Source organism: Branchiostoma floridae, chromosome 10 (assembly GCF_000003815.2).
Source record: "Branchiostoma floridae strain S238N-H82 chromosome 10, Bfl_VNyyK, whole genome shotgun sequence".
Taxonomy (NCBI): Eukaryota; Metazoa; Chordata; class Leptocardii; order Amphioxiformes; family Branchiostomatidae; genus Branchiostoma; species Branchiostoma floridae.
In genome coordinates this window covers 9,339,286-9,349,074 of record NC_049988.1, presented here as the reverse complement: position 1 = coordinate 9,349,074, position 9,789 = coordinate 9,339,286, and the positions used below count along the sequence as shown (strand labels likewise).

At 38.9% G+C, this 9,789-nt stretch overlaps 1 protein-coding gene across 1 annotated transcript in view; it reads left to right on the top strand.

The window, feature by feature from the left end:
• Positions 1 to 7,020, top strand: part of LOC118424074 (ELL-associated factor 1-like) — a 17,101-nt gene extending 10,081 nt beyond the window's left edge. The window contains exons 6-7 of the mRNA XM_035832553.1: positions 3,783 to 3,872; positions 5,990 to 7,020. Of these exons, the coding sequence (XP_035688446.1) occupies positions 3,783 to 3,872; positions 5,990 to 6,027 (128 nt within the window). The 3' untranslated portion in view covers positions 6,028 to 7,020. The remainder of the gene's footprint in view (positions 1 to 3,782; positions 3,873 to 5,989) is intronic.
• The last annotated feature ends 2,769 nt before the right edge of the window (positions 7,021 to 9,789 follow it).

Below are 9,789 nucleotides of genomic sequence, written 5' to 3'. Positions count from 1 at the left end.
GTCAAACTGATATCTACTAATGATCGGTAGGAATTAGAAAAAGTTTGTTTTCATTTAATTAAAAAAATGTAATTCTTAATAACTACAGATCGTTAGTAGATATCAGTTTGCGCAACACTACGTTTGTAGCTTTCATCATTATGCAACGAAAAACGAAGTTTCATTACAGTGGTATGTACCAAAGTGCTGTATTTTGTCATAGAAAAAAATAATATCAGAGCCAATAAAAATGATGTCGTCATCAATTTGGCCCCCAAAAAATCAGATTTAGAATTCTTTAATGCCCATCTATCAACATTCGTTACGGCTTCATTCTTTCTTAATTCATTAATAAGAAAACAGTGGAAGGCCAAAATGCCAATTTTGCCAACCGAGATACCTTAAGCTGAGGTTATAAAGGCAGCTTTAGAAATAATACTTTGATATTCTGTGTGTCAGAGGTAGGACTTCCAATCTGTACCAGGTGTACTTGTACAAGAAACACATCTGCACTAGTTGTACTTCCCAAAATAGGGTTAACGAAAAACAATTCCTATAAACTAGAACATTATACTCTCACTTGGAAGGAACTCACATTCAGACAAAAGTTTTAGAATCATGCAATGATGTATTATGCATAATTGTGTTGTAACGTTACCCAACATAAAGTATTTCTTATGTATTCTTCTTTTTCTACCTTACAAAATTTCTGTGCACTTTGGCATGAGCACCATGGTTCAACTTTTATGACACACAGAAAATTGGATTCTAAAAACAGCAGATTTAATGTCAGGAAGAAAAGTCGAAACACGCTCCAATAAAGCGAGAGTTCACCTAGTTCTGTACAGGTCCATTGTGGGGGTAATAAGTCTGAGATCTGTGCACGAACAGTACCCTGGGGTGTGCAGTTACCATGCCTCTCACCCCCTGGGGCTCACCTAATACAGGCTTCACATCGCCATGGCAGCCCCGCCCTTCTCTCATCCCGCCTGTCAGCCACTTAATTTAACAGGTCAGCCCAATTAAGGAACCCAATATTAAGGGTAAACTGATACCCCCGCCTTAAATGAGCTTTTCAGGGTATTAAAAAGATCTGAGGGAGCCGCCAGGCAGTGCTGGGTGAACCCTGTAGAAGGGACAGTGCATTTCTCCACGGAGTTAAATGTCCTGACTTCTGTTGTCTGTGATATGTACCCCAGCGATCAGAACCAGGCCTTGCTACAGAACAATAGCAGAGTCTCACTGTCTCCTAATATGTAGGGTACAATAGTTGTGACATACTTTAGAGAGTCAGAGGAAAATTGATTGCATGCTGTCTAGGACAATTTTCCACTGGGTCACTTATCAGTGCTTGTAACCCTCAGTATAATGGGTATACACAAGACCATTACAAGTAACGTTGTTATGTTTGTTGGTCTTTTAAACCTAGCTATATGATAAGTGAAGATATTTCAAACTGGTACTTATAAATTAAAGCACTAGAATATACTTTGGTATAATGCTTGTTCGATGTCTATCGAGCATACACTTAAGTAAAGCCCATACACTGATGATACAGCTGCCAACTTCTTCAAAAGAGATGGCAAATTTTCTAGTTGATGGACAATCAAATAAAATGTTTATCAATTCTACATTCTGTACTTATCGCACTATCACCTGACCTAAATATTTCCATATCAGTTTCCATTTTTGTCCACAGCTTTTAATCTTCAGGATAAATTTATCTGAAGCAGAAGTGACATCATAAGATAAAGGAAGATCAGTAATGTTTGGCCTCCGGGGAAGTCCTAAACATTTTTGACATAGTCCCATATTTCCTCCCTCCTTTGTATTCTCAATCTTGTCTGATCTTCTTTTCCTTTGTTCCTTTCTCCTCTCCATCTTTCTTTTCCTTTCTTTCCTCCCAGAGCTGTCTTTGGCTTAATTGTTTTTTTCATCCCACTCATTGTTTGGGAGCCCATGTTGTTGATTTTCCTGGTTAAATGTCAGTTTATGTAAGCACAGTTTCTTGTCAATTTTGGAATGGATGGGGTAAAATTATTTTCTGTCCCATGCAGCAAATTTCCATCCCGGGACGGAAGGCCGGGTCCTGGAGACAGCCTCCTCTATTATTATTATTTATATGAGTCTATATTCCATTTGTTTCTCTTTTTTTCTGCCTTGTTCTTTGTTTTTATGTCACTTTGAAATGACTTGTTTCTTAAGCTATCTTTGAAGCAAAGACAAGACTCGACATCTGCTTTGACGAATCAGCATTGGTACGTGGAAAAGAACAATGCAAAAGTTGCTGAAAGATTCTCAGAAGTCATAGAACAAAACTCTGAGAACATGTCACCAGTAGGACACCAAAGTTTGTTATTTCAAACTTTCTAAGCTCCTGGGCTGTTATCTATGCCTAAACCCCACTGTCACCAACTCTCCCAACCTGTTTTCACACTTTATCAGATTCGTGCTGAAATTAGCTGTTAATTGATAGCCTCAGATACGACCAGTCCTAATATGGCAAGAAGCCACCTATTTTCATAAAGAAATCAATGTGACGTTGTCCTCAGTAGAACTATCTCATAATTAAGGCTGACATAATTGTGTTACATTGTAATTGATTCCTGCTATGGTCTAAGCTCATTCCAAGTCGTCTAAAAATAGGCTCATTCCAAGTAATTCAAAAGTACTTTTCTTTTACGGTAGTAATTAGCGGCCCGCTAATTAATTGAAGGGATCACCGTACAAGGCACTTTAACATTGCTGATGAAATTTATTGACTAGAACTTTGGCTAAAAGTCAAAGTAGATGGTATCTAGTAGAATAATAATATAACTGTTTATAATATAATAATGTAACTGTTTAATGTTTAGATTTAAAAATGATTCAATAGAATGTGGCAATGCTTTTATAGAGGTCTTTTCCAAACGTCTTTTCAAAGATGTGACTGTCAAGTTTCAAGCAAGCAGAAAATAAAGACGTTAGGCATAGAAATAAAGCTGATGAGACATTTAGACATTTGTACTAGAGGAATAACTAGGGGTGGGTACCGGTACAGAAAATTCAGGTCCAGGTCCGGTTCAGGTCCAAAGGATCAGGTCCAGGTCCGGACCTGAACCTGGACCTGATTCAGTATGACTCATACCAATGGTCCATTTCACTATAAAGAAATCTGTTTGGTGGAGTATTAGACTTACACTGGCGTTTTAAAATCCTACAATGCTAACTGCACCAGTACGATTGGCTGTAAAACTTGGTATAAATTACTATAAACTCTACTCTACTTCACTCTTGTTATTTTCTTCCACCTGCAAGCGCCCAAACGTGTGAATGCCTGATAGAATAATCTGTTAATTTTCTAATCAGTCCAACATCCGGTCCACCTAATTTTTTCAGGTCTGTTTTTTTGGGACCGGTCCAATAAGAAAAACCGGTTTTGTACCGGTACGCTGAACCGATACCCAGCCCTAGGAATAACCGATTCTGAGAATACTTAGATATGCATAGATTTAAGATCAATGGTTGGTCAGGACTATTGTGTATGCAGCAAAAAAAGGTCTTCTCACAAAAGTCTTCTTTAATTTATACTTTCTATGAACTTGTTCATCTTTGTGCGTGTATGTAGTAAACATTGTGCTGACATCTTAAATGTCAAAAGTGTTTGCAAACTTTATCTTGGCTTTTTGGGGATTTAACCCTTTTGGAAATTTCACCAGAAAAACACAATAGATTACCTCCTTGATTAGAAGATAATACTTGTCTATAATGGTACTGAGCAGTCCCCCAAGGATCACCACTCCTATGTCTTTTTGTCTTGACAGATTCTCAGCCAGCCAAGAAGGAAGATCCTGACAAGACAACATCTGGGTCTCATCATCACCACAAACCTCCAGTTTTCATGAGTCAGCTGTGTAAGTGTCACAGGGTCTTCTTCTGCACTTTTATCTTACAGTCGTCAACAACCTTTATGTATAATGACCTTATGACTTCCCTTTCAGTCAGACAGATACACACATTTCTAAACTGATCAGAAATCAGACAATTTCAAATTTACAAATATAAATTAATTTTTTCAATGAAGAACCCATTCTCATTTTGAAAAGGAATATTTCACTATTCCGGACAAACCTGGCCTTGAAAGTAAATGGAAAGCAAGTCAAGTGATCACTGCTTCCCTTGCAAACCTGTTGTGGCTAGTGATTGTCATGACTGTAACTGTAAAGCATTGTCATTGTCACAGTCCTGCTGATGTGTTAGAAAGTACATTTTGTGCAATACAGTAGTCATTATACACAAATGCTCACACATGTGCTTACATGGGCACACACAGCACACACACATAAACACACTGCAGATTTTTTTAAATTTTGCTCGTCTTCATAAAAAAACACTCACAGTTTTAAAACAACACTTATGTCAGGAGTCATAATAGTCATGATGGCCTGAGTACCATCTGATTACTACTGGGGCTCCTTTAATATATTCAATGCCCTTATTTTCAGGGCAGTGAGTGTATGGAGCCCTGGAGTAAGTAATCAGATGGTACCCAGGCTAGTGTCATAAAACTAGCAGGCCTCCTAACAAGTACAGCAAATACTAGACTAATGTTATGTATTGTATTGAAGTAAGACTTTGCAGAATATCTGTTCAATCTTACTCCCTTACAGTAGACTTTTATTGTGTACGAACACCTGTGCTTAATCAGCCTTAACGTTACAAGTGAAAGTTTTAAAACATTGGGATACTGGTACTAGCAGTAAGAGTAATCACACCAGGATCAGCCCATGTCCCAGGGAAGAATGCCAAGTTCCAGGCGGTGCATCAAAAGGGTGTTAAACAGGGCCTGCATGGGTCAGTAGAGCCGGGAGGCTGATCATGCCAGACTACTGTCACTGTGATGTACAGGGAGGATGGGTACAACATTGGCCAGCACACTCTGCCAAAGGTGAACCTGGGAAAGGGACTTGGTGGTACGCTACAAAACCATGCATCATCCAAAAAAAGAGGAAAAAACTGAAATGGAAAAAAATTTTGGATCAAACACCTTAAGCCAGTGTTTATCATTCTGTCAGCCTTGACGTACAAAATAGCCATGTCAAAAAGATATAGAAAAAGTCAAATTTGAAAGAACCACACCCAAACACTGGTGAAGTGAACAATGATGGAAATTTGTACAAGATGATGAAAAAAATCTTGTTAGCCTTTTTCTTTCAATGGAAATTGGGATGGAAAAAAATTGTTTAAGCTTGGTATTCATTTAAAAATCTGAAAGACTTTCATGTTTTTTATGGCGGTCTTTACTTGTATCAATAATAAAGCAGAGACAAAACATCTTTGATCATATTTCAAAGGAAAGTCTGAACTGTCTGGACCTTTATTTGAAAAGAACGATCATCATTATTTGCCTGGTTTGTTGGAAGAAGAACAAAATTTCCAGTTGTCATTTGGAGCTTGTTAACCCCTGCTCTGATAGACTGTTAACCCTCTACAACCTCGGGCCACCCTAGACCATTACTCTTGAAGAGGAAATGTCAGCCTTGTCAATCTTACCCTCAAACCTGGTCTTAGGATTTCAGCCTTACCTTAGTCCCTTTCAAACTACCCCCAGGCTGTTTAAATCTTTATATATTTTAGTGAAAGAAAAAAGGGTAAGAAAATGCCATGTTGATCAGTCAGAAAAATTGTGATGTCAGCATGTTACCTAGTGTCGATTTATCTTAAAAAGCTGGGCTCTGTATGTGCAACGATGGGTCAAAACTTTGTCCATTAAAGCATTTTTTAACCACAAATTCTCCTCAATACAAAACAAATCTACTACTCAGCAAAGGTTTTGTAAACGAAATATGACATAATATTATTTAAGATCTATCAGTTTTTGTGATGACATTCTAAATTTCATTAATTCTGTTGTTTTTTGCTCAATTGTTCAGTCTTAGTACAGAGTAGGAATGCCATAGTTTTAACCAAGGTGCTGTGAGGTTCACCAGGTGTGTTATCTGTTCTCACCTGTTCTGTCTGCCTCCCACAGGTGAGGATCTAGAACTGAGTGAGTCTGACAGCGACTAGGACCGGTGTAAGATTCGTCATCGGAAATATGAACGTTTCAGCAATGCACAGACATGCAAGCCCATGGAAAACCACCAGAAGAAACAGAGAGGAAAGAAGTTGACTATATCATAGAGAAGTGAAGAAAAGAAGTGAAAAGATATGGAGTTGTGATGGAAAGTCATGGAAACATGATAAAAAGTCATGGAAACATGATGAAAGTCATGGAAACATGATGAAAAGTCATGGAAACATGATGAAAGTCATGGAAACATGATGGAAAGTCATGGAAACATGATGAAAAGTCATGGAAACATGATGAAAGTCATGGAAACATGATGAAAAGTCATGGAAACATGATGGAAAGTCATGGAAACATGATGGAAAGTCATGGAAACATGATGAAAAGTCATGGAAACATGATGAAAGTCATGGAAACATGATGAAAAGTCATGGAAACATGATGAAAGTCATGGAAATGTGATGGAAATGGCAAAAGGCTGGATGGTCAAAGAGTTATATATAGCAAGTTTTGGTTTGAAGGATATGCATACTTTCAGAGTAAAAAAAATGTATGTTGCATTGCTAGCTTTTCCCTTCTCTCCAGGCAGAGGTTAGGTTGCGTTTTTATCGAGCTTTTCTATTTTGTACCATTTTCCTAATGTCTCACATAGAAGAAAACAGCACAAGGAGAATTAAGCTAAGAATATCTGAGTTCTGGAAAGCTATGTAACCACAGAAAGGGACATGTCTTCTGTTAGACCATAACCGTTACTTCTCAGTTTCTGATTTTGGTGCTGGTGTGTGAGCAGTTTTCATAAAACTATGGCACCACTGCACCTCTCTACACATATTGTACTATACTGTAGTGGGGAGTGGGACTCTGCTATTTTTTCATATTAGCAATGTTTATAAGCAGATTTTATTGCATTTTTATGAGACTTGTTCAAGTGAGGAGTAACTTTACCAGTCTTGATGATATAGTAATAAAGAATGTGCCAAGAGATTAAAAAATTTTGAATGACAAGTGTGTTCTTACACAAATAATACTCTGGTATTGCCACTCGAAAACTGTTCAATTTTAGTGTATCATTTCTACCAATACTAGTGTATAACAGAATGTTGCATTTGATAAAAGCTGCATACAGACTTCCAACATAGTAACGCTAGTCTACCTCTTTCCGTGGGGTAACCTATATCCGTTGTTTTCTAAAACAGTGTATTGAGGTACTATCAAGTCGACGCACTGTGCAAAATTCAAGCGGCAGTATTTTTAAACTTTGCACTTTGCAACCACCATCCGTCGACTTGATAATTCTGGTTGTAAAAACAACGGATATAGGTTACCCCTCGGAAAGAGGTGGACTAGCGTTTCCTGTGTGTCGACTCAAGTGTGAATAATGCACCTTAACTATTTAACTTAACTGTAACCTGCTTAATGACATTTAAATGCCAGCATGACAGAGATTTAAGCACACAGAGGTCAGATGTCATGACCTGGTGACCTCTAGAGCCATCTTTCCCATCAGGAGGGCGAAACATGTAACCTGATCACCCACATCATATCAGAACATGCCCTGTTACTGGCTGCAAATATTTCCTTTCAAATTCACTTTACACACTAGTCAGTCATTTATACTGGAACAGAAACTGTTAGTGGATTCTTCTAGCAAAAGCTTGGCGCCTTAAGTCTTATTTGTTGAATCTATTGGAGCAAAAGTAAAGTTATACTTCGTTAACCATCCACAGACTGTAGCCCCTACGGTTATGATGATGACGGTTAGAAAACTGTTGCGTGGGACATAATATTAAACCTTCTTGGACAAAAAAGTGACACAAATTCGCCTTTGGGCTGTAAGCTTTTGTGAAGGGTAGAAAATATTCATCAGTGTAGAAAGAAAATACCGTTAATTGGTTTTACAGTTCCATATCATTTTTATCATGAATTTCATAATCATGATACGAATTTAATTCAATTTCATGAATCTATATAAAGCCAAAAGAAAATTTTGAATGTAACATGATAAAATGTTCTATTCCTTCGATTCTTTGCAAAACTGTTCTCTCACAGAAGTCTGAGGAATTATCTGACTAGTCACAAGTACGTTTGGAGGAGCTGTCAATCAAACGCCGATGGGAGGAGTCAACTGGGCGTGTCTGAAGCCAGTTACGAAAGGAGGGAGAACGTTACCCGGAACAGCCACTTGTTTATGGGCGGGGTCTCTCGTTACCGACTGGTAAATAAGTGTTGAAATCCAGCCAGGCAACACGACATGACGAATTCCTTGCCATTTTTCCACTAGCATGTGGAATGCTCATCCTAGAAGCATACAGAGGTACAGACACTTGTAAATCGCGTGGAAACTTGTAAACTTACCTTGTTTTTGCTGTGCAGTTTTACTACAAGGAAACCTTCTACCTTTCTTGGACTATATTCGAATAAACTTCATATCGTCAATGCTGTAGTAAAGAGGACCGAAACCATGACTTACTACAGACTCAACATAAAAACACCACGACTTGACTAGTCAGAAAGTTATCGCATAAACTTCATATCGTCAATGCTGTAGTAAAGAGGACCGAAACCATGACTTACTACAGACTCAACATAAAAACACCACGACTTGACTAGTCAGAAAGTTATCGCACAAGCAGTTTCGATTGGCAGTATGTTTGATGACCAAGCTGATACTAGTATGCTGGATATCTGTATAGTCTATACGTGTCTTCACTAGGTCGAGATCCACGCAGCAAGGTAACGGGTATGGCGATTGTCTCTGTAAGTATGCGAGGACAATCACAATCACACTAGACATCAGTAGAACTCTTTCGGTCAGGTATTCTCTGCTTGTCAATAGAGTTGTTGCTCCGCTCCAACCACTCACTGTGTCGCCCCAAATCCGTGTTGTTGTGTATTTTTGGTGCGCCTTTTTGGCGTTTCATACTGATCCCATAACCTAATCAATAGTATCACCCCAAACAATCTATTTATAAAGCCCCATGTATCTGCTTGAAGCTTTGCGAACATTCCCTCTTGCAAAAGGCTCTCGGAAGCTATAAACTGCGATTGCCATTTTACAGGACAAGTTCTACTGTTTGTAAGACTGCATTTTCCCACCGAATGAAATTTCACCTCCCTCTCCAATGAAATATCGGCATGTCAGTCTTGTTGACCGAGTCCCTACAGGAGAAATGTTGAGCCGGTATCCTCTGTCCGCGGACAGGCATTAGCGTCCAGTCGTCAGATGCCGGAGTGTCCGCAGTGCACACAGGCGGGATGTACGGCAGGGAGATGGCACATTCTGAGGCACGGCTTAGAATTTGGTGACAGGATGGCTAGAACTTCGGGCGGGAACCCTGCGTCAGTGCGTCGGTTAGTTAGTTCGACCAGACATCATTGATGTCTTGAAATTGCACTATGCAATGATGAATACGAAATGTCTACCCAACTGGTCTCGACCACAAAGAGACAAACACGTCTGAAGGAGTTGGTTCAACAGTTGCTTGTATATGTTTATCATCAAATATGTACGTACAAGGAAATACTATGCCTATGTAGTAGAGCGTAGGTATGGTATTTTTTTTCAACCTTTATTTAACCTTGGTACATCTTCGGTCTAGGCCGTTTTTCAAGATGTCAAGGGTAGACTCTCTAAGCAGATGTAGAGCTTGTTTTACGCGACGTTTTAAGCCTCTTGGGTTGTCACTGTTCCTACGATGTGATGCCGAAGTAGTAAAGATCGCTGAACTAGATCTACACAGGTTTGAGTCTTTGACACGGAA